The sequence below is a fragment of the Quercus suber genome, unplaced genomic scaffold, assembly GCF_002906115.3.
Source record: "Quercus suber isolate HL8 unplaced genomic scaffold, Cork oak 2.0 scaffold_478, whole genome shotgun sequence".
NCBI lineage: Eukaryota > Viridiplantae > Streptophyta > Magnoliopsida > Fagales > Fagaceae > Quercus > Quercus suber.
This window is the reverse complement of record NW_027069929.1, coordinates 217737-243286: the sequence shown is the minus strand read 5'-3', so window position 1 is coordinate 243286 and position 25550 is coordinate 217737. Positions and strand designations below refer to the sequence as shown.

The window sequence follows — 25550 nt, the reverse complement described above, 5'->3', positions numbered from 1 at the left end:
AATACTAGAGTACATAGAAAAATGTGCTGTAATTATAGGATGAAGGTTAGCATAGACCGTGGTTTTTACATTTGGCTGTTAAGGTAGTTTTTTGTTGCAGAGAGGAAGAAAAAGTGAATTCATTTAATGTGCCAGCTTATTACACTCCCCCTAAGAAGTTGAAGGCATTGATAGAAAGAAATGGAAATTTCGGCATTAAGAGAATGGAAGTATTGAATAACTAGAAGAAATATCTTATCTTGCAGAGTCTCTCGTTGGAAGGAATAATTGAAAAACACTTTGGAAATGAGATCCTGGATGAGTTGTTTAATCGCTTCACTCACAAATTAAGTTGAAGGATCCTCATTTTTCTTAAATCCAGAAACTAATCATATTGTTTGTCCTTCTTGAACGCAAAAATTAAATTTTATTGTAATTCCAAACAAATAAATCTAATCATTTGTATGGTTTTAAAAATCAAACAATTCAAAATATTGTAAAGAAGATATGTTCAAAGTTTTTAAGGTCAAATTGAGATCCAACCAAAGTTGAGATTATTTTAGTAATTAATAATATAAAAATTAATTAATTAAATATACAAAATTTAGCAATATTGATTAAAATTATATAATGTTTAAAAAGATTTGAATATATCTTGATTAAATAATAAAGAGGGAAGAGTAAGAGAGAGTAGAATTTCTCTTCTTTCTCAAAAAAAAAAAAAATTCTTATTAGTTTTTAACAAATTTTACAAGATAGATAATATCTCAAAAGGTTTAATAAACTAATTTATTCAAAAATCATTGAAGACAAATAAAAGAGAATATTCCACATCGTTCTTTCCTTGNTGCAATCTTCTGTGGTATGCCCATGATCTTAGTGGTATTAGCAATAAAGATTATGGTTACGCCTTTCAGGGTTCCCTACCATCTTGTTCGGCCACTTGAAGAATGGTTCATTCTTAACTTTTTTCAAAACCTAGTACACTAGCTCTTTGAATACAGTGTTAACTGCTTGAAGGTTTGTTGATCCCGACTACCCATCAAAATCTCTTCGTGGTTTGTTGTTATTGTAACAGTCCGACCTGAAATCCCTCCTCTCTTGGGGGATAACCTTATCTTTTCCTTTCCCTTGCTGTTAATCTTCTTTTACTCTTTTATATTTTTCGATGTGGTCCATGAGCTGACGCATGTTAGTTACTGATTTGCCAATTAAGGACTTCCTCAAACCATGGTCAGTGGGGAGGCCGAGCTTAAACGTGCTAAGGGCCATGCCATCAAAATTGCCCTCCATATCATTAAACATCTCCCAATACCTATCTGAATACGTTTTCAAGGTCTCACCCTCTTGCATGATCAAGGATAAAAGTGAAGACAAAGACCTGGCCACTCTTCTACATGTGACAAAACGGGAACCAAATGCTTGAGTAAGCTCTCTGAAGGAGTCGATGGAGTCTGCTTCTAGACTGTCAAACCATCTCATTGCAACTGGTCCAAGACTGAAGGGGAAAACTTTGCACATCAGAGCCTCATCTCTGGAATAAACAGACATTCTCTGATTAAAGTGACTCACATGTTCCACAGGGTCCATTTTACCATTATAAATGGTGAAGGTTAACTGGTTAAAACGCTGAGGAAGTCTCACTCCTTCGATCCTGTGCGTGAAGGGTGACCTAGAGATTTGATTCAAGGCTTTGCTCATAGCATCGTTCCCCACACCTCCACATGATGAGCTTCAAGGTTGCCTCTTATGACGGTGCTCCTTTTCATAGGAAAAGGATTCACTAATTGGTGTCCGAGATCTCTGCTCGTAAGTGACATCTTACTCGTCACCCAAATCCTCATCAGAATGCGAAGAAATCCGTTTCCTGTTTGCATGGCGCAACTCCCTCCTTAGCCTCTCAATTTCCAGTTGCATGTTGTTGTTCTTTTCTGCATGAGACAAATGACTTCCTCCATGTGGTTAACTTCGCTCAGGGTGCGTAGTATGCACGATGCCTTCACGATCTTGTCTCTGCTCCAAATTGAGGAAAGGGTCTATGTGTTGGGATGCCCTAGATTCTGCTGGTTGTTGCCCTGGTTCAGCCATTATCAACTGTTGCTTCCACTTTTGCTCAAGCTCTCCCCACAGACGGCGCCAATTGTAGGGTATATTTTTGTGGCCCAAGCCCAAAAGGTTTGGATTATGAGCCCAATGAACCCAGAACAATGAATTTATAGAGAATGGGTGAAAGAGCTAGGCTGATTGTGGACTAAACAATAGTTAACTACGGTGCCAAGAAGGAACTGATAAATAACACACTTCAAAGTTTTTCAATTTTATGTCCAAAGAGGAATATTATTGAGTGAAAAATCAATACAAATCTCCAAAAGTCCCCTTCTTCTCTAGAAGCTTTTTCATTATATAGCATCCTTCCTCATCATCTTCATCGTCCACTTATTCTTCATCTAAGTGTCCACTTGAGTATGTGTCACGTCAGATTTCTTACTTAGTTTTCTGTGAGTGGTGATAGCTGGATTGACACTGTTCATGGGTCTTCTCCACATTAATGCGGCCAGAAAAGCAAATGCAGTGCATTTAATATGATGGTGGCAGCTTTTCGTTTTAGATATTTCTCCATTCTTCTTATCTCCAAGCATGTCCATAGCTTATCCAAATTGCTGAAGTCATTAGTAAGCTCATTCGAACTCTCCAGATATTTGCTTGACCAAGAATCTTTACATCCGAGGAGAATGATCTCTTTGGAACGCTGGTGCTTTCTTCGAACGGATCTTCTTCACTCCCAGTTATCTTTCTTTCATGCAGAACACTCCTCAACAATTTTCGCCTCTTCGGACACACAATAACATTCACATAGGGTTTTGGGCTCAATACATAAGCTTAAGTTTTTACCCCCCATATAAAGAATCATGTTTTTGACCATTCTTGTTGTTGAATTTTTTGTTAAAGAAAATATTATGTAAAAGGTAGTTTGTGAGATAGTATATGTTATTTATCAAATTTTTTTGTTATTAAAAATTTCAAAAATATGCATCTATCAATTATTTCATCAACCATAAGAATCTCAAGATTTATATATATTTTTGTTGAATTGGTTAATGACAAAGAGAATTTGCCTACATAAATTGCATAGACATGCTTTCATGAGCATGGGATTTTCTAGAAGTATCATTTGCATGTGGGAAAGGTGGAAGAGAGTTTGTAAACGGGTAAGAGTTTTGACTTTGATCTACGTGTAGAAAGAATTAGACATGGGTCATAATATGTAAAGTACTAATTGAGTTAGGGTTTTTCATAAGGTTTAGTTTATTTTTAAAAGGTAGCTCATATTTTATATATCAGTAAAAAGAAGTTATTATGATCTATTGAATAACAGTAAAAAAGACTTAATAAGAAGAGGTTAAAAAAACCAAATACAAAATTTGCGCCACATGGCAGGACCTCATGCACTCACACACAAGGTCTTTGCTTTTATATATAACTAACTTGTAACCCTATGCATATGCATGGATACACTTAAAGATATACAATAAGATGCATACTATAATTCATATATATATATATATATATATATAATTTAAATACTATTGATAGTCATTTTTCTATTTTGTTAACTCTTTAAAAAAATTTGTAAGGATATTATTGGTATAAAAAGTAAATTGTCCATTTTTTTTTTTAATTTTTGTGAAGCACTTTTTTTTTATTTTTATTTTACGATTCATTTATTTTAGATTTTTTGGTTTTTGTATTTAATAACTCACTTGGATGAATATTTATAATGTGATCTCACATTTGATTCTAAAATTATGAAATAAAACTCTTTAAGAATAAATAATTTAGAACACATAACGCAAAACTGAAACACTAATTTGAAATTCTAATTTAAATNTCCGAATGAATTGTTTTAGTGATAAAAAAAAAAAAAAAAAAAAGGCTCATAAATATAAAATCATTCAACTCTCTCTTTCCCTAATTTTATATATAGTGTGAGATATATGATTATGTTTTTTATGATTTATTTATATTGAACTCCTTGTTTTCTACTCTAAATGAACTCATTTGGCACAAAAATTTAAAAAAAAAAAAAATCGATTAGATGGAACATGTGCCGTAAAATTAAACTCTAATAGAAATCTAAGTTTTATAACCTAACTAACTTGGTTCAAAATTTTAAAATTTTTATTAGATAGAACTCGTGACACAAAATTATACTCTAATTAAATTCCAATTTAAATCTAATTGGATTTTCTTTCAGTTTACTTATTAATTATATATATATATATATATATATATGACTTATATACTTGAATTGTTTTAGTTCTACAAAAAAAAAAAAAAAAAAAGATCATAAATATAAAATCATTCAAAAATAAATATAAAATCATTCAAAAATGATGTTTTTATGGTTTACTTATATTAGACTCTTCGTTTTTTACACTAACTTAACTCATTTGGTACAAAAATTAAAAAAATTTAGATTAGATGAGACATATGTCACAAAATTAAACTCTAATTGAAATCCAATTTTTACATTGAATTAACTTACTTAGCACAAAATTTAAAAACTTTAATTAAATGAGACACGTGGCGCAAAATTAAATTCTAATTGAATTCTAATTTAAAATCTAATTGGATTTTCTCTCTGCTTTACCTGTTATTATATATATAGATATATAGATATAGACCAATGTTATTGATTATGTTCCGTTCCGGCTGGAACGGCCAAAATTTCTCGTACCGGACTGCAAACCGGAATAGAAACACCTTTTGTTCCACCTCGAATGAAATTCCGGCCAATTCCGGTTTGTTTCGGGTGTTCCGGTCTGTTTCGGGTAAGGTATGAATTTTGGCTTCCTTTTCCCTTTCTGAACCTACCTATTTTGTCTTCTTGCTGGGTCTAAACTCAAAGCCACACTGTTTCTCCTTCAGTTGGGTCTAAACTCTAAACTCAAAGCCACTGTCTCTCCTTTAGCTTTATCCTTGCCTCTGAAAGCTTCTAGAAAAGAGATTAGCTCAAGCATTTTTTGAAGAGAATTCTGCACAAGTAGAGGCACTCTTTGGAGCTGACTAATGACTATAACGAGAGAGGAAAGGGAGATAGAGACCAGTAGCAGATTACCATCAGAAAGAAGAGAGAAGTATAGACTGTTCAGAGAACTAAAGTTCTAAAAGCTAAAAAGAATAAGAGAACTTCAAAGAAAATTTTGAATACACGGCTGGGATGGGATTTGGGAATTGGGGCGTGGGAATATTGGGATTTGGTAGAGATAGGACTTAAGAGAAAAAGGAAGATAAAGGGAATACGTAAGAAAGAGAAGATAGAGAAATGCATAAGAGAATTGGTAGGTGGGGCCGGTTTTAGAGTGAAATGACTAAAGGGCGAATAATATATATATATATATATATGATGAGGAAGAGGAGGGATAATACTCTTTTAAGTCTTAGAGCATCCACATCAGGTGTGGTAAATGTGCCAAATGCCAAATATTTGGCACATTTACCACACCAAACACAAAAAACACCAAATATGAGATGTGCCAAATCTCATAATTTTTGCAACATGTGAACAGTACCGTTGCAAATTTGCAACGGTACTGTTCGCATATGGTATATGGGATAATAATTTTTTATTCCCTTCTCTCTCTCCTCTCTCTTCCCTTTATTCTTTTCTGTTCTCTCTCACCGCCTCTGTTCTCTCTCAAGTCTCACCGATTCCCTCTTTTCTCTTCACATTTGGTGAGATTTTTTTTTGTTCTTTAATTTCAGATCAGTTTGACGGTGGCCATTATCACCGGAGGCGCAAGCGGCATGGGTTCCCTCTCACCGATTCCCCCTTTTCTCTTCACCGGAGGCGCAAGCGGCATGGGCGAGAATCGCGAGTTCGCCGCTTGGTAATCGGCGTGGGTTGTGGGTTGTGGCTGATTTTGCGACTTCGGATTCTGATCGGCGTGGGTCTCTGGGTTGTGGTGGGTTTTGTGGTGTGTGTTTTGCTTGGTGTTTTGCTCGCCGGCGTGATGGGTTTGCCTCTCCGTCTTTCTTCTTTCTTCTCACCGATCTGGGTTTGTGGGTTGTGGCTGTCTTCTTCTCTTCTTTTTTTTTTTTTTTTTTCCGTGTGGTGGATTTTGGTTGCCACAGTGGAGGTTGATGCTGGTAGTGCTGTGGCGGAGGTTGCTATGACTGTTGCTGCTGTTGGATTGTGTGGAGGATGTTTTTATATTATTTTAAAGTATTGTATATATTATTTTAAATGAAGTGGTAAAAATATAGAACATCTGATAAATGAGGTGTTTGTAAATGATGTGGCAAAATAATAAAGTAGGCTTTTAATGTGGTAAAATGGCATATTTTTTAGAACATCTGATACGGATGCTCTTATAGACCTTGTTATGAATAATGATTTGTTATAATTTTTTTTATGTGATGGCTAAATACTTTGTATTATTTGATATTTATTTATTTGAATTGATATTTATGTTGTATAAGAATATATATATATATATATTATTAATTTTGAAAGAATTCGAAACACCTTGAAACGGTACGCCGAAATAGGTCGATACTGAAATATTTCATTCCACTGGACAAACTGAAACGAGTTCTGAAACGGTATTCATAACACTGATATAGACTAGCTTGTAATCCCATGCATGTGCATGGATACACTTAAAGATATACAATAAGATGCATAAACTAATTCTTATATATATAATTTAAATACTATTGATAGTCCTTTTTTTTTATATTTTGTTAACTCTTTAAAAAATTGTATAAAGATATTATTAGGTATAAAATGTAAATTGTTTATGTTTTTTTAAAATTATTGTGAAATACTTTTTTTTTTTTTTACAATTCATTTATTCTAAATTTTTTGGAGAATGTATTGATCATCCACATATGAGCAAGTTCACAATGTATTGATCATCCACATAAAAAATCCACCCATTGATTAATTATTTAAATTTCATGCAAATAATGTGGAGGTTCAATCAAATCAACCAAACTAAATTGGATGTAGTGGAAAATAGATTTGATCATGATGAGGAAAATCTTTGCAGAAAAAACCTCATCGAGTGAATTTTAGGTTACCACTCTCGAAAAATCCGCTAATAAAAAAACGAGCAATTACAACTTACAAGTATAATGAATCTTACCCCACTAGTCTATCCAAAATACCAACCTATAGTTGAACCTACTGACCTATACCAGTATTAGCTCCAAACCCAACTAGACTTGTTCTTGTAGAGACTTTCCTTTGCGTGGATCCTAGTACGTGACTAACAAAACAACAACCTGATTGTTGTTGTTTGATGTAGAGTTCTTCAATATCCAAACTTATTGATCTGGAAGCAGCTTGGTATATAAACCTAACATGCCCAAAAATTCGCAGCAGCTCTTGTAAAGCATGTATCTCAATATGAGTCTTTGTGTCTCTGAAAAAGGCTATAAAATATTGCTTTTATATCCCCTAGAAACCTAGAGCCGAAAACCCGAGAAAAGCCTAGTCATCATGGGACCGAAAATAGATCTAGAATTTTTTAAATTCAGGAATCTCGATAGATCAAGATGTATCAAGGATCATTTAATCTTAATAGATTGAAGGTATAGAGCTAGGTGTTGAGATCTTCTGTTCCATCTTTTCTTGTATTGTTTCTTGAGTATTTTTTATATCTTCAATAATATCACTTGTTACCACTTGTAAAAGTACATAATCATGTTCATGATGTTCTTGAACACACTAGAACAAATATCTAAATACAAGTAAAATGCGTTTTGTCAAAAGACATGCCAGTTACGTAAAATGTGACCCTAACTGGACCAATTTCATGGTTCAATTAAAGGGATACATAATATGACGTCATTTAAAATGGATACATTTCAAGTTTTTGGTTGAATATTATAAATCGAAACTAGTCGCAGTTCCATGTTATGTAAAAAAAAAAAAAATTCTGGTTACTGTTCACACAAAAAAAATATTATTCATTTGCCTTAATGCACTGTTCATGTCCCATGAGCAGTGCAAGAGGCGCTGGTGAAAAAAAAAAAAGAAGAAGTAAAAAACGCAGACTCCTTGGACGCAAACGCCAATCCAAACAGAGCCTAAATCTAAAAAACAACTAAAACATATTTAGTAATTAGTACCCACCAAATAAGATGAGGTCTTATAGTTCAACAAAAGCATACTTAATTATATGGGTCACACTGTTGACAATTAAACATTCTCTAATGAGCACAGAGTCAAGATATATGCTTGGGTTCTTCAATTATTTTAATTTGTGGTTCAGCCAAAGCAACACCAAAGCTGCACAATGGCATTGAAGTGGTCAAATTTGATTGCTTTTCAAATGTGTACAGAGTAGTAGTGGTTAAAGAATGGTTCAGCCATTAAATACGATTTTTTTTTTTTTTGACAGGCATTAAAATAAGAAATTAAGAGCGGTTGAAGTATTACCAAGTCTTATATGCACCGTTTGTGAAAAAATATGACATGTTCACTGACTCCTCTCTATAAGTAGACATATCCCCATATGCTTTGTTCCCATCCCTCACCCAAGCAAGAATACGCAGAGTACTAGTTATACCACAAGATAGAGATAGCATAACCTCAAATATGATGAAAGGTGTTCCTTACCATTTTACTGTGGCCATTTTGGCTTTGGCAACCACCCTTGTGTCAGCTTATGACCCTAGTCCTTTGCAAGACTTTTGTGTCGCAATTAACAACACCGATTCTGCTGGTATGTACATGCTCCCTCCTTTATTTATTTTCTTTTTTTTGGGACGAGCTGCAAATCTACATGCCCGCTCATTATTAGCAGAACGGTGTAGTGTCATAATCACCTACGTTCTTTCAAGATCATTTTCATGAAGTTCAACACATTAATGAAATTATTATCATCACCTACGTTATATCATCTACATTAGATTTCTTTTTTTGCCTACAGGACATGCTATTGTCCATTGTTACAGAACTTTCTTATTTGTGACAATAACAAACTTTTCTCTGTGCAGTATTTGTGAATGGAAAATTTTGCAAGGACCCAGCAACTGTCACAGCCAATGATTTTTTCTTTCCTGGACTCAATATTCCTGGAAACACAGCTGCAAGTAAACTTGGATCAAGTGTCAATCTTGTGAATGTCGATAAATTACCTGGTCTCAACACTCTAGGCATATCTTTGGCTCGTCTTGACTTCGCCCCATATGGCCTAAATCCTCCTCACACTCACCCTCGCGGCACTGAGCTTTTGGTAGTCATGGAGGGTACTCTCTTGGTTGGATTTGTCACATCCAACCCAAACAAACTCTTCACCAAAGTTCTAAACAAGGGAGATGTCTTTGTCTTCCCAATTGGTCTCATTCACTTCCAATTCAACATAGGGCAGACCAATGCTGTTGCCTTTGCTGGTCTTAGCAGTCAAAATCCTGGGTTGATCACCATAGCAAATGCGGTCTTTGGATCTAATCCTCCAATCAATCCTGATGATCTTGCCAAGGCCTTCCAGTTGGACAAGAATGTAGTTGATTATCTTCAGAAACAATTTTAAGTTAACTACAATTTGGAAAAATATTTGTAATAGGAATGATGAACCACTATATAGTTTGAATAAAGTTTACATTGTTTCCCTTGATGTAATTCCATTGAAATAATTATTATCAAATTAAATAATTTGTTATTATTATTTTTTTTTTTTTCAGTGCAAGTCATTGTGTAATAGGAAATGCAAAGCAAGTCATTTTGTAATAGGAAAAGCAAAGCATCAGTTCACGAATAAATCTTGATTACACCTTGGATCCACAATGTTTGAAATTACTAGCACCTAACTATTAAATATAAGAAGATCTAAATTGTATTTAAAATAGACAGAGAATTTGTTTTCATTTATGCAAATGGGAGGTCAAATTTAATTAGGGCTTAGTAGCATCTATTCTATGTCAAACATTTCTGCATGTAAGATTGAAGCAACATTTTTTGGGTGTTGAAATAGCAAATGTATTGAGCTTCTACAACACTATGTATTGATACCGTTGTTGCATGGAAAAATTATAAGAGGAAGAAAAACATAATACTTAAGGGTTTAAATATTGTTAAAGATATATGGTCTATGTGCTTGTAGAACAAACAAACAAATTTATGAGTTAGTTTAGGGCTAACTTAGAGTAGTTCTCTAGTATATAAACCCTACTTTTTTTCATTGCAAACACAAGAGTCCAATAGTAAGGATGTAAAGTCCATATTTTTAGGTTGGCAATGATGAACAAATTGTAATCTTTAGAACTTAGTTTTTGTCTAAGTGTTTACTCTAGAAATATTCAGATACAAGACAAATGAAGTTCTGCACAATTGAAGACTTAAGAAAGTAGGAAAAGATAAGTGCAGATACAGTCTCACTTATCTTGACCGATCAAGATGCACATCTCGACCGATTGAGATTCGTGTAGATCTTAATTCTCACTTTCTTTCTCAGCCATTGGATCTAGGGTTTTAATGGATCTTAAGGATATTTAAATACAAATCCTATAGCACATTTTTACATATTCAAGAGAAGGGTAGTGCAGAGAATTGGAGTTTTTCCAAACCCTTTTGAAGCTATGACTAGAAACCTTGTGCAAACAACAAATCTGGCTATAAAGTAAAGTTGCTGCAATCAAATCAACCACAGTTGATGATCTTAACCTTTTAGTGGAGTCTCAAAGTCACAAACATGAGTGTTTATGTGCAACAGTTTCACAATAGAAGAGTCAGTGGATTCGGAGCTGTGTGTGGTCATGTGAGTCAGTACTACGTGGCATAGCAGTAGATTTAGGATTAAGTCTATTGTATAAATCTCCATTCTATTAGTGAAATGTTGCCTTGAGGATTGTTTAGGTTAAATTCTCCCTAGGTTTTTTACTTTGAAACTACAGTTTCAATAGTTTTCCTAGGTCATCATTCTTGGTATTCTTGGGATTTCTGATTGTGTGATTGTGTGATGTTTGTTTTAAGTCAGATGTAATTGCATGTTTAATCACTTTAATTGATTGATTAGAAATTTGATTGAGTCTAAGTCAACTGGGGTCTAAAACCCTAACAAAAGAGTTTCTGCTATGGACAGATGAATCAAGTTAAAATCCTACTTTTGCGCTTTCTTTCCTTTTTTCTCTTTCCTTTCCTTCAAGCACTCAACAACTTTTAGTTGATATTAATGATTTTTTTTTTTCAAAATAATACTAATTTTCAAACAATTTTGTTAGTTAATACGTTTTCAAAACTATTTAGGAAACTAACATCTCGAGTGCAATAAACTTGATTTCAGTGTTCTAAATCAAGCACGATGAAGTCGATTTCAACATAGAGCTCAAGCCTATTACACACGATTTCGTTGTTCAAGCAAAACTCAACTCTAGCAAAACCCAGGTGAGCTTCAGTGGGGAATGAGAGATATGGAACAAGACAAAGTGAGAGAGAACCAATTATCTGATCGAATTAACTCTAGCAACTCTGATCCGATCTGATCCGATCCCAACAACTCTAGCAAAACTTGTGCGATCCGATCCAAGCAAAACCCCAGGTGGATCTTGGGTTTGTTGATTTCGTTGTTTCTCTTTGGTTGTTGTGTTTGATTGTTGGAGAAGAAGAGTTTTTGGAAATGGGTTGTGTTTGATTGTTTGAGAAGAAAATTGTTTGATTGTTTCTCTTTTCTCATTGGTTGTTGTGTTTCTCTTTCATTGATTCTCTTTGTTGTTTTCATTTTTGTTGTAGTACCGAAATTGAGTCTGAACGGCTTCGATTTCAATTTGATGGAAAACGAATCTGATGGACTCAATTTAGCATTCTAAAATCGAGTTTATTACACTCAAGATGTTAGTTTCCTAAATGGTTTAAAATGTGCTAACTAATGAAATTATTTGAAAATCAGTGTTATTTTGAAAAAAAAAAAAACAAACAAACAAACAAACAAACCCTGATATTGAGTGAAATTTGCTGACCAGCCGCGATACACGAAATCCACAAACCAAATTTTTGCAATCTCACAACCTTCTAAGCAGTTGCCATCAACTAGCCTGCAACCTACAAGATTGCTTGTGATCACAGCCAACGTGTTCATCACTACAGGCACCGCCAACAACTTCGACATTGGCTGACATGTTCACCTCAGCAACCGATAATGTGCCATACACCTACACCGCACAACTATTCTGCTTCATTGGCTGTACGTGCTAGCAAAACAAAGCAAGTTGAGAACACTAGAGCTTGTGCTGCATTTGAAGTAGAAGCTAAATATTTGAATACCCAAATACGTGTCACTCATGAAGGGATGGCAATGGGCCGGGGCAGGGCGGGGCCGAAGGATGGGGTTTTCGCCCCTGCCCCTCATGGATTTTCCTTGCCCTATCCTCGCCCCGCCCCGTATGACAGGGAAAATTTCTTGCCCCATCCTTGCCCCTTAAGGCCCCTCGAAGATCCGCCCCATCCCGTAAAACTTTATTTCCTATTAATTTTCCCTACGTATGTTTAAAATCTAGCACACTCAGGTCCTCCCATTTTGTGACTATTTCATAAAGAATGGGATAAAGTCTCAAAACTGTACCTTATAAGTTACAACCGCCAAATGCCCACACACACACAATGACATAGACACAAATATTTAGAGTTTCAGACTCAGGCCCAGACCTGTACCGCATTAAAAATTTTTTTTTTTTATGTTGATGATGAAAATTAAGTTGAGAGAGACATATGAATCATGAATGAAATCAATAATTCAATAGTATATAAATTTGTTTCTAATAAAGACAAAAGAAAACATTAAAATTGGTACCCTATTTCCAATTTTGCTAGAAAGAAAAAAGAGGTAGAAAGCCACGTTAGGTAGAATAAAATAAGCTGATGATATTTTTGTTTAAATAGTAGGGTTTTAGGGTATGAAAAAAATTACATTTTAACCCTTATTAATGTAGGGCGGGGTGGGGATGGGGCGGGGTAGGTCTAAAAAGTGTAAACCCATCCCCGCCTCGCCCCAGGGTGCGGGTCTAAAATCTCGCCCCATCCCCACCCCATCACCTTTGCGGGGCGGGGAAAACCCGCACGAGGCGAAGCGGGGAGGGGCGGGTCAAAGCAGAGCGGGGCAAAATTGCCATCCCTAGGCCACTCATGACATTCTCCTTGCAAGAATTGAACCCTGTGCCTTTGTATATATAGTTATTGATCAGCTAGTAAACAAGTTGATGTGAATCATAGAGGTTGCAAAACACAAGGGTTGTTAAACAAAGTGCCACACATATTACACATAAGTGAACGAAGACTACATCGATAAGTCAAGTCTCATACAAGCAAATTGTTTAGAAACAAAAGAAAAAAACGAAAAACCATATGGCATCATATGTTGATAGTTGACACCCGATCCTATATTAGGCCTGTGCAAAAAATACCCATGACCCGCCTACCTGCCCGTATATAAAGATATACTTTGTCATGTTTCTTTTTATTTTAAGTCATTCTCATAAAAAAAAACAAGGTAGTATTTGTTATTATTTTTAATAAATTAATTTGTAGTGTTTCATTTTTTTTGAAGAATTTTATTTGAGTGAGCAAAGAAATATCCAATTTTATTGAAATAATTTCATTTAGTCAACTAAATTTGCCAACCCATCCAACCTACTCAACTTGTCAAGTTGAAACCATTAAGATTTTTAACTGACTTTTTGAATTTATAGATTGATAGGTTGGTAGAGGATTAGAATTTTCCCGATAGGCTATTGGCAGGTTGGTTAAAAATATTGTCCTCCAATTGCGCACCCAACCCGACCTGTGGACACTCCTATCCTATATTTTGCCGCAACAGCAACTAGACCTTAGTTCAACCCATTAGGTTGCAATTTATTGGATTATTTATGTGTATTATTTAAATATGTCATATGACTAATTAAAAAAGAGAAAAAATTGTGTCCGGAGCTAGCATAAAACCAGTGTTTTACGCCAGCCAATGAAAACACGCCATGTCATTATTTCAATAAAACGAGTATTTCTTTGCAAATTAAAAAAAAAAAAATCCAATCATGTAAAAATCAAATCTGCCAATGTGTCTTTTCTTTTTGAAGTACTTTCCTTCTTGTTTATTCACTTCTTCAGTTCTTTTAAAACCAGTGTCCAGAGCTGCCGTGAGCATGGTTTCACGATCTCAAGGTAAAAAAAAAAAAAAAAAATTGTACCATTTCTAATACTCGAGCGAACTGAGTTTGTAACAGATCATAAGTTGCCCACACCACATCCAAAAGGCAAGGCTGTAAGCATTGAGTCGAGCCCATGCCTTGCCTTTCCCACTCCAACGCAAGAGACTCACTGGACAAGGATGCAGAGCTGCAAAGGAGATTTTTCATTTTGGTCTGATCAGCGTTTGTGATTTGGGATTTAAGAAGTGCTGTTATTGTGTGCGGTAAGGTGTTTTTGGCTTTTATTGAAATAATGACGTGGCGTGGTCTCATTGGCTGGCGTAAAACATTGGTTTTACGCCAGCTCCAAGCCCAATTTATTCTCATTAAAAAAAGTCACGTGATTAAAATTACACATAGATAATCTCTTTAATCACCACATGGACCTCACATGCGTGAGATGCTATGGGATGGCACAAATGAATGTGATATAGATAAAACCTTAGTCCTCACTAAGCCCACTTTTTTAGCATATCAATGGTGGCTTAAAATTGTTTATAAAAAAAAAAAAAAAATGATCTGACTCCTTAGAACAATGTTGGACTCAAAAAATACTATCTACCAAACACTTCTCTTAAACACCATAAAAGTGAGAGCTTTGTGCATTAAGTACGTTATTAATTTAATTTATTGTAAGAAAGATCTGCATTTGTTTTTTGACATACAAAATTACTTGATAATTTTTGAATATTTGATACTATTTCCGAATCTAACCATTTAACGTTGATCCCAATTCTTAAATGCCAGCTCTTCCTTGCGGTGTTTGCCACAGAAGTTGAAAATGGCTGATACTTTCACAGAAAGATAAATGTTCGGAAATCCGCGGTCATAATAAGGTTGTTCTGATATTTTAATTTGTCGGTAAAAGAAATTGGAATATATTCTTTGGGAATTCACTAACACGTAACATCAAACATGGTTGTGTCATTCAGTACTTCTTGTTTACTTTACATCTAGATCATAGATTAATCCTGGAATGTTGTTCTTGTCTAACAAATATCACTTTCTATCTCTTTCAAAAAATTATTTTGCACGATATAAGCAATGAGAATTCGTCTGTAATATTCTGTTAAAAATCTTCGATTTTAAACGAAATGCACCAAAATATAGGGTCAACATAAAGAGAGAACAAAAAAGGTAAACGTCAACAATATAAAAACATTAAAAATCTAACTAAACCATTAAGAAGTATTTAGTACCCATCAATCAAGATAAAGTCAATAAAATGATGCAAGATAAGAAAATAAGATAATAAGTTTAAAACATTCGACTTAAAGAGTTTACGCCACGCATTGCAATGAGGACACAGACAACATGCATAGAAGCTTCAGTCATTTCATTTTAAATATACCATCGACATATGTAAGGCGCATTATTGGGTTGGCCAAAAAACAGTATGAAAACTATACAATAGCGATGAAGTGGTCAGGTTTCATTGGTTTTTAAATACGTGCAGACATGGTTAAAGAATGGTTCGCTTCATAAATTAAAAATTGAAAAAGGTTTAAGAACTACCAAGCAAGAATGGTTCACCCCATAAACTAAAAAAATGATATAATTCAAATAATTTATATGCTTCTTTTTTTGTGAAAAACATGGACCGGTTCGCTGACTCCTCTCTATAAATAGACATTTCCACATATGCTAAATTCTCATCCCTCATCCAAGCAAAGAATACTGTAAGGTTGAATTTAATCAATCATCTTGTTGGCTTTATTCCGTGCCAATTTGCTTGTATTTCAGCACTTAGAAACCCTGTATTTAGGTGGGATTCATGTAAGGGTAGTGAGTGAGAGAGTATGAAGGAGCAAACCAATGCTGTTGCATTTGTCGGTCTCAGTTTGTTTACTTTACATCTAGATCATAGATTAATCCTGGAATGTTGTTCTTGTCTAACAAATATCACTTTCTATCTCTTTCAAAAAATTATTTTGCACGATATAAGCAATGAGAATTCGTCTGTAATATTCTGTTAAAAATCTTCGATTTTAAACGAAATGCACCAAAAATATAGGGTCAACATAAAGAGAGAACAAAAAAGGTAAACGTCAACAATATAAAAACATTAAAAATCTAACTAAACCATTAAGAAGTATTTAGTACCCACCAATCAAGATAAAGTCAATAAAATGATGCAAGATAAGAAAATAAGATAATAAGTTTAAAACATTCGACTTAAAGAGTTTACGCCACGCATTGCAATGAGGACACAGACAACATACATAGAAGCTTCAGTCATTTCATTTTAAATATACCATCGACATATGTAAGGCGCATTATTGGGTTGGCCAAAAAATAGTATGAAAACTATACAATAGCGATGAAGTGGTCAGGTTTCATTGGTTTTTAAATACGTGCAGACATGGTTAAAGAATGGTTCGCTTCAAAAATTAAAAATTGAAAAAGGGTTAAGAACTACCAAGCAAGAATGGTTCACCCCATAAACTAAAAAAATGATATAATTCAAATAATTTATATGCTTCTTTTTTTGTGAAAAACATGGACCGGTTCGCTGACTCCTCTCTATAAATAGACATTTCCACATATGCTAAATTCTCATCCCTCATCCAAGCAAAGAATACTGTAAGGTTGAATTTAATCAATCATCTTGTTGGCTTTATTCCGTGTCAATTTGCTTGTATTTCAGCACTTAGAAACCCTGCATTTAGGTGAGATTCATGTAAGGGTAGTGAGTGAGAGAGTGTGAAGAAATGCTCAAGATTGTGCAAAGAAGCAGGGACTGGCGACTGGATCTCGCGGGTGGCTCGCGGCTTGCAAGTCGCCAGATGTTGCACATGTGCCAAGTATGCCAGAAGCTGAAGAGTCATGTCAACTGTTGTACTATAGGACAAAAGTCCCAGGCTGGTCAAGCCGTTAGCTTGCGACTTGAACTCGTGACTCAACCTAGTCGCGAGGTTAAGTTGCCAGAACACCATGTTTGGGAAAAACTAACTCTTCGCATTCCATTCTCATCCTAGTATAAATACCCCTCATTCCCACGAAATGTAGAGAGCTTCTAGAGAGAATTTTGAGAGAGAAACCCTAGAGAAAAACAAGATTGCCTCATCCACAATCTTCACCTAAGAGACTCTTCAAATTTCTCTACTCTCTTCCTCTCCATTGATACATCCTTGAGAGGTTCTTGACCAAATCCTTTTCTCACCACACCCACGTCTGTGAGAAGGTCTTTTGGTGCTAAGGGAAGTAGTTTGGAAGGGATCAATGATTATTGGTTGATGCTATGGTTTATAGCAGAATCTAGTAAGCTAGAGAAGAAAAATGTTCGGTGCAATCTCGTTGGAGCAAAAAGCTTGGAAGACTTAGGTACCTAGGTAGATTAGGCTTGGAGGATCTATTGCTATTCATGTATGACAACTATATTTTCTAGTGGATTATTGACTGCTTGGAGGACAGCAGAGACGTTTTACGTTGAGGGCTTCGGTTTCCTCTTCGATAACACATCGTGTGTCGTCCTTGTGTTTGCATCTCTCTTCCCTTTATCTTTACCATTTAATTAATGTTGTGATTGTGATTACTTATGATTTAGATTGTTTATCAATTCTGTTATAAGCTTGTTATCATTTTTCGCACATACATTGTTTGATATAAAACTTGAATTGGTAATTTGTTATTTGGGGGTCTAAACATTCATAGTGTTTTTAACGCTATTTGAACTTTCAAATACTCAGAAGATAGAGATAACAAAACCTCAAACATGATTAAAGGTGTTATTTACCTTATAACTGTGACCCTTTTGGCTTTGGCATCTTCCCTTGTGTCTGCCTATGACCCTAGCCCTCTATAAGACTTTTGTGTCGCAATCAACAACACCAATTCTGCTGGTATGTACATACTCTCATTATTATTAGTAGTAGTAGTAATTTTCATCATGTTCATTTGAAATCATTAGAAGTTGTACACATTAATGAAATTATGCCTTCAATTAAAAAAAAATTAATAAAAACATGCCATATGGTTGTATCATCATCTACATCAGATATATATATATTTTTTTAGTTGACTTGTTATTGTCCATTGTTATAGAAGTTTCTTATTATTATTATTATTATTATTATTATTATTATTATTATTTTCTAACCATGAGAAACTTTTCTTTTTGTAGTATTTGTGAATGGAAAATTTTGTAAGGATCCAGCAGCTGTCACAGCTAATGATTTTTTCTTCTCCGGACTCAATACTCCTGCAAACACTGGAAATAAAGTCGGATTCAATGTCACTCTTGTGAACGTCGATATGCTACCAGGTTTGAACACTCTAGGCATATCTTTAGCTCGTCTTGACTTTGCACCATATGGCTTGGATCCTCCACACACTCACCCTTGTGCCTCTAAGATTTTAGTAGTTGAAGAGGGTACTCTCTTAGTTGGATTTGTCACATCCAACCCAAACAAACTCTTCACCAAAGTTCTAAACAAGGGAGACGTCTTTGCATTCCCAATTGGTCTCATTCACTTCCAATTCAACATAGGGCAGACCAATGTTGTTGCTTTTGCTGGTCTCAATAGCCAAAATCCCGGGGTGATCACCATTGCAAACACGGTCTTTGGATCTAATCCTCCCATCAATCCTAATGTTCTCATCAAAGCATTCCAATTTGACAAAAATGTAGTTGATTATCTCCAAAAACAATTCTAATCAAACCACAATTTGGAAAAATAAATTTAATAGGAATAATGTAATAGGAATGATGAACCATTACAAAGCAGAGTTTGAATAAAGTTTTCCTTGATTCTTTATATGTAATTCCATAAAAATAATTATTATCAAATAGAATTGCCTTATGATTTTTTATGTGCCATGGTGTCCAAGCAAATGCAGAGCAATTAGTGCGTTACTAAACTGACAAAAATTGTATTAAAGATAGAATTTTTATTTCAGTCTTACAATATGGCCAAATTGAGGGCTCAGTAGCACTTATCTATGTTGAAAAACAGCCCTACAGGTAATTAGGGAAAGAAGTAATACTTTTTATTTGTGAAATTCGACAGTTATATCTTATACTATCTACATTATATGTTTTTTCCCTACATGACATGCTATTGTCCATTGTTATAAAATTGTCTTATTTGTGACAATAACAAACTTTTCTTTGCGTAGTATTTGTGAATAGAAAATTTTGCAAGGACCCAGCAACTATCATAGCCAACGATTTTTTCTTTCCCAAACTTGATATTCCTTGAAATACAATTGCAAGTAAACTATGATCACATGTCAATCTTGTGAACATCGATTAATTACCAAGTGTCAACACTCTAGGTATATCTTTGGCTCGTTTTGACTTTGCACCATATGGCCTAAATTCTCCTCACACTTACCCTTGTGGCATTGAGCTTTTGGTAGTTATGGAGGGAGCTCTCTTGGTTGGATTTGTCACATCAAACCCAAACAAACTCTTCACCAAAGTTCTAAACAAGGGAGATGTCTTTGTATTCCCAATTGGTCTCATTCACTTCCAATTCAACATAGGGCAAACCAATGCTATTGCCTTTGTTGGTCTCAACAGTCAAAATCCTAGGTTGATCACAATAGTAAACGCGGTCTTTGGATCTAATCCTCCAATCAATCTTGATGTTCTTGCCAAGGCCTTCCAGTTGGACAAGAATTTAGTTGATTATCTTCAAAAGCAATTCTAAGTCAACCACAATTTGGAAAAATATTTGTAATAGAAATTATAAACCAAGTTGAATAAAGTTTACATTGTTTCCCTTGATTTAATGCCATAGAAATAATTATTATCAAATAAAATAATTTGTTATGATTTTTTTTTTCTACGCGAGTCATTGTGTCATAGGAAGGCAGAGCAATTAACTAGCACCTATTCTATGTTAAACATTCCATTGAAGCAACATTTTTGGGTGTTGCAATAGTAAGAGTATCGGGCTTCTACAACACTATGTTTTCATACCGAGGTAACATGGAAAGAATTATACAAGGGAGAAAAACATAATACTTAAGGGGTTAAATATTGTGGACCTTTATATGTTTATATTGTACTTACAATGTAAACTTACATTGTAAACACATAAAAAGTGGTTAATATTGTACACATTTACAAAAATTTGTAAATATTGTATACTTTTTGCAAATGTGTACAACATTTGCCACTTTTTGTATCTCTACAATGTAAATTTATATTGTACTGGACAATGTGAAATAAGAATTTCTCAAATATTGTGAAAAATACACGGTCCAAGAAGCCCAAACCTTTGTAGGTTCATGTGCTTGAAGAAAAAACAAACTAATCGTGAGTTTGATAGTAAAGTTGTCATGTTAAAATCTTGCTTTTGCTCTTTCCTCTTTCTAAACTGTTCTTTTCAGTCAAACTTGATCTTGACCAAGCCATGATAAACCAAAATCCACAACCCAAAATTTTGAAATCTCACAACCTTCTTAGCGATGTCATCAACTAGCCCGCAACATGCAAGGCTACAAGATTGCCTCTGATCACAGCTAACGAGTTCATCACCAACAGCCACCGCCAGCAACTTTGAGCACCTCTACATAGGCTGAAAAGTTGCTGTGATGGCATTGGTTGTACAAGCGATAAAGGAAATTTCCTTGAGCTTGTACAATTTTCGGGGGATCACAATGAATCTATCAATGAAGTGTTGCAAAAAGCTCCGAAAAATTGCAAGCTTACCCACCCTGAAATTCAAAAAGATATTGTGAATGCAATTGCACGTGAAACATCCAAAGCCATCATCAAGGACCTTGACAATGGGTTCTTTTCAATATTAGTTGATGAGTCACGTGATATCTCAGTGAAAGAACAAATGGCCCTCGTTCTTCGTTATGTGAACAAAGAAGGAATTATGATAGAGCGATTCCTTGGTATTGTACATGTAGCAAGTGCTACCGCTTTGTCACTCAAACATTCTATTGAATGTTTACTTGGTGAACATAATTTGAGTTTATCGAAACTACGTGGGCAAGGTTATGATGGGGCTAGTAATATGCAAGGTGATATCAATGGTCTCATAACTTTAATTTTGAAAGAGAACACGTCAACATTTTTATGTCCATTGTTTTGCTCATCAACTTCAATTGACACTTGTTGCTGTCGCTAAAAATCACATACATTGCTGAATTTTTTTATGTGGTTAGTAATTTAGTAACTGTTGTTGGAGGTTCTTGTAAGAGACAAGATGCTCTTCGAGATACACAATTTGCCAAAATTAAAGAAGATTTAGAGAATGGTGTATGTAGAAGTGGGCAAGGTTTGAATTAAGAGACAAAACTTAAATGTCCTGGTGATACACGTTTGGGATCATATTATGGGACTATTCTCAACTTGATTTTGATGTGCTCTGCTGTTGGTGATGTGTTAGAGATTATTGAAGAGGATGGCCTCTCCGACCAAAAAGTTGAAGCTCGATCTATTATGAGGTCAATTCTCTCTTTTGAATTTGTTTTTGCTCTACACTTGATGAAAAATATTTTAGGGATCACAAATGAGTTGTCAATAGCATTACAAAAAAAAAAAAATTAAGATACAGTAAATGCTATGGATCTTGTTAAAGTGTCTAAGCAACGGTTGCAAGTGATGAGAGACGATGGATGGGCATCTTTATTGGCTGAAGTATCTTTATTTTGTACCTCACATGATATTCCTATCTTGGACATGGAAGCGATATTTGTAGCTAGTGGGAGGCTGCGATGCAACACCCAAAAAAATTCAAATTTACATCATTATTGTGTTGAGCTATTCTACATAGTCATAGATATGCAACTTCAAGAACTTAACAACCGCTTTTCTAAAGCGAATACCGATTTGTTACTTTGTATAGCTTGCTTGAATCCAAGTAATTCATTTGTGGCTTTCAATAAGGAAAAGTTGATATGTCTAGCTAAGTTCTATCCCTCTGATTTTCTTGGGACAGATATTTTGGCACTTGACTCTCAATTTCAGAATTACATTTTTGATATGTGCGGCAATGACTTCTTTTTAAAGCTTCAACGAGTTAGTGAACTTTCTAAAAAGTTAGTGAGCACAAGGAAACACGAGACTTATCCATTAGTCTATTTGCTTGTGAAGCTAGCTTTGACCCTTCCAGTTGCTACTGCAACAGTGGAAAGAAGTTTTTCAGCAATGAAATAAATAAAGAATGAATTGCGCAATCGAATGGGAGATCAATGGATGAATGATTGCTTGGTTGTGTATATTGAAAAAGATGTAGCTTGTAGCATTGATAATGAGACTATTATCCAACGATTTCAAAATATGAAAACTCGTAGAAAGCAATTGTAAATTTTATGTATTTGCGTATTTTTTTATTGTTGTTGTTGTCAATATATAAAATTTTCTTTTTATTAGATTGTGTAATTTATGCTTGTTGAGGAATACCCTAAAAAAATTTCCTGAAATCGCCACTGTTCATAAAGTAAAAGCTTGCATTCACCAAAATATTATTTATTTCATTTTCGAACGTAATTTTTTTTTATATATATATATTATATATATATATTAATTTGAGTGGGTATACATTGGGTGTGGCCCGTGTGGGTGGGTTACTGGGTTAGTGAATTTGTAGGCAATGTAGTTGTGTGGGTGGGGGCTAGCCAATAGCTATACACAGAGATCTCTTGCACTTGCATAGTAGTTATGACATTTTTCTCAACTTTTTTAGATTATAAAATATTATATACTCAACAGTTGAGTATTATCAAGCTATTATTCTACCAAGCTTTGTGCAGTGTACACTGTTACTGTGGAGTGTGATAGTGAGCAGATTGTACATGAGGCATTTTTAATGCATTTTATTGACTAATAAAAAAATTAAAAAAAATATTTTTTAATTAAAATATATAGATAAATATTTATATATTTAATTTTTTTTTACAAGTGAGAACCTTTTTTTATTTGAAACTTCCATCAATTATATCTATTGTTCAGTCAACTGCCCCTTTCAAAAGGCAAAACTAATATAAATAAAAATAATATACTCATTAATTTCCCTTTTATTTTTCCCGATAAGTCAAGTTTATTTATTTTTCTTTGAAAGTCACAGTATCTACTAGTGTGTCCTTTTTTTCCACATTTAAAGCAAATAATATCTGTATATTTGTCACTTTTCTTTCTTTTGGACTCTTCTTTCTTTTCTTTAGTTCTACCTTTATGATATCTTCTATTATTATTCTTGTATCTATCCGTATCTCTCTTTTCTTTTGTTCTTTTCCTAGATGGAGCAATCAATGGTTCAAAGCCATATTGCTCACAAAAGGTTCCTAACTCTTTTTTAGCATACCTTCTCTCTCTTTCTATTTGATTTTTTAGCCTTAAATCATTACATAACCATAAACCTGTTTTATTAATTGAAGATATTATATCTCCATATGTCAATCTAGGATAGTTCCTTCATTATTAGCTATGTCAAGTCTAACTTTTTGAGCGAAGAAATAAGGTAGGCCAAGAATAAACTTTTCTTTCCAATAGGATTGTTGACAGTCATTCCTACTTAAAACTTTTGAAATAAAAACATCTTTATACCATCTAAAGTCTGAAAGTTGTGGACATCTTAAATTAATTAAAACATCTGAAGCTCTTTCTTTTTATTGGTTAGGATCTCTAACAAAATGTTTAGTTATATTAAAAATTAAAGTATTAACTGCATCTTGTGAAGGCTGTCTATCTGTCATTATAACACTTTGAACGGTTTTAGACCCCTTAAACCAACCAGATTGCGTAGCCTAGTTAAGTAGCCAAGTTGTTACTTAGTCAAATTAAACAATTCTAGGTTAAAACAATCAAACAATCATATCAAACATATAAAGCAGCGGAATAATAAATAACACAAGATATGATCACCCAAGAAACCACACGGTAAAAACCTGGGGAGGATTTGACCCACCGATCCTCAAGGCAAACCTGAATCCACTATGAAAGAATCGAAGTTCATACAAAAGGACTACAAGCTCCCCGCTTGACTTCCTAATGCTACCCACCAGTAGAACTTACTGACACGACCACGTGTAAGCTCCGAATCCACGGACTCCTTCTTTCTTGGACTCTTCAATCATGTACAAGCACCCCCGCTTGATATTCTTTAAGCTTCAATTGTAGCAACTGAATGATTACCAAGTTCTTGACATAATCTTGAATCTTGGAAGCCCTAAGTATATGTGAAGGAAAGCTCCTCAATGATCTCACAAGAGATTCACATAAACAACAATATGAGCAACAAAGACTTAGAGAGGTTTGGGTACAAAACCCTAGATACAAAAGAAGCACTCACTTCTCTCTCTCTAAAAGCTCTCAAAAACGTGGCTTAGGGTTTCCTTTATATAGTGGGAGAACTAGATCTGAAACCCTAATCCTTAATGGGCTTAAGCTGCTGTTTGGGCCAACTTAAAATTTTGCAGATACGATTTTCGATCGATCAAGCCTGTTCTTCGATCGATCGAACCAGGCAGAATATGAAGTCTTCTTCCTACAGCTTGTATGTTCTTGAATCTTGACTTGAATCACCTTGAGCATTGTCTAATAAAACCTATAGACTCTAAGATCTATATCTAGACAAGTTTGTGTTCACAATTCGCCAATTGTTCTAAACATTTAGAACCTAACAATCTCCCCCTTTGGCAATTCGTGACAAAACTTCCATACAGAATGAAATGCTCAAATACAAGAACCACCCAATACAATAAAATGCTCATTACAACAAATTCAACCTAACTACTATCCATCAGTTGCAAGTGTAGACAACAGCTCAATTGAATCAACCTGTATATTTCCTGAAACACTCAACAAACGCATAAACGCATGTGTGACAGAAAACCAGTAAATCAACAAATATGCAAACTAACTCTCCTCCTAAGTTAGATACATCAAAAATAATGTTAACTCCCCCTAAACATAACATTCTTGTATTTTCCACACATATTCCCACATATTAATTATTTCTCCCCCTTTTTGTCACGTATTGACAAAGACAACTTATACAAAGAGTAGACGGTCAACATACGCAGCAAAGGATACGAGAAAATAGAGAAAGAAGGGGACACAAAACAATTCAACTCTATAGAAAATAGAGACAGCTCCCCCTATGAACAACACAGGTTAAAAAAAACTTTGCTCCCCCTATTCAAGAATAGGAAAAACAAAACAAGTTTTGGGAAAAACAGTTTTGGGGAAAAATAAAGGAGGTGGGGAAAAATCAGCAGCAGCAGTAGCATCACCAACAGGATCAGGTACATCCGCACCAGCAGGACCAAAGTTAAAAACACACAAACCAAAATTAAAAACTAAGGTGAGGATACACATGAAGAAAAAATATTCTCTCTTTCAATAAAATGCAAACATGGCACTATGTGACCCATAAACAGTTGCATGAGTAGAGAAAATATTTGCACATTGATTATCCATC

The 25550-nt window shown here is 34.6% G+C and overlaps 3 protein-coding genes and 1 pseudogene across 3 annotated transcripts; 3 read left to right on the top strand and 1 right to left on the bottom strand.

Moving 5' to 3' along the window:
- Window positions 1-1116: 1116 nt before the first annotated feature.
- LOC136063027 (uncharacterized) lies at window positions 1117-1569 on the bottom strand. The gene has a single exon (XM_065762881.1). The coding sequence runs from the start codon at window positions 1567-1569 to the stop codon at window positions 1117-1119; it is 453 nt and encodes a 150-aa protein (XP_065618953.1).
- A 6952-nt stretch (window positions 1570-8521) lies between these two features.
- Window positions 8522-9637, top strand: LOC112011014 (germin-like protein subfamily 1 member 7). Its single transcript, XM_024043389.2, has 2 exons — window positions 8522-8714; window positions 8989-9637. Exons 1-2 carry the CDS (start codon window positions 8588-8590, stop codon window positions 9522-9524), a joined length of 663 nt encoding a protein of 220 aa, XP_023899157.2. The 5' UTR covers window positions 8522-8587; the 3' UTR covers window positions 9525-9637.
- An 8244-nt stretch (window positions 9638-17881) lies between these two features.
- On the top strand, window positions 17882-18822 carry LOC112011018 (germin-like protein subfamily 1 member 7). Its single transcript, XM_024043394.2, is given in 2 exon segments — window positions 17882-18008; window positions 18290-18822. Coding segments are annotated over 2 exon segments (660 nt in total).
- Window positions 18823-19107: 285 nt separating this feature from the next.
- Window positions 19108-19820, top strand: LOC112011013 (germin-like protein subfamily 1 member 7; annotated as a pseudogene).
- The last annotated feature ends 5730 nt before the right edge of the window (window positions 19821-25550 follow it).

Bases quoted from the DNA above. Each gene is read 5' to 3' on its own strand.
- LOC136063027 (XM_065762881.1), bottom strand. From the start codon at position 1,569: ATGGACCCTGTGGAACATGTGAGTCACTTTAATCAGAGAATGTCTGTT.
- LOC112011014 (XM_024043389.2), top strand. From the start codon at position 8,588: ATGATGAAAGGTGTTCCTTACCATTTTACTGTGGCCATTTTGGCTTTG. The intron at 8,715-8,988 runs GTATGTACATGC...TTCTCTGTGCAG, and splicing joins TAACAACACCGATTCTGCTG to TATTTGTGAATGGAAAATTT.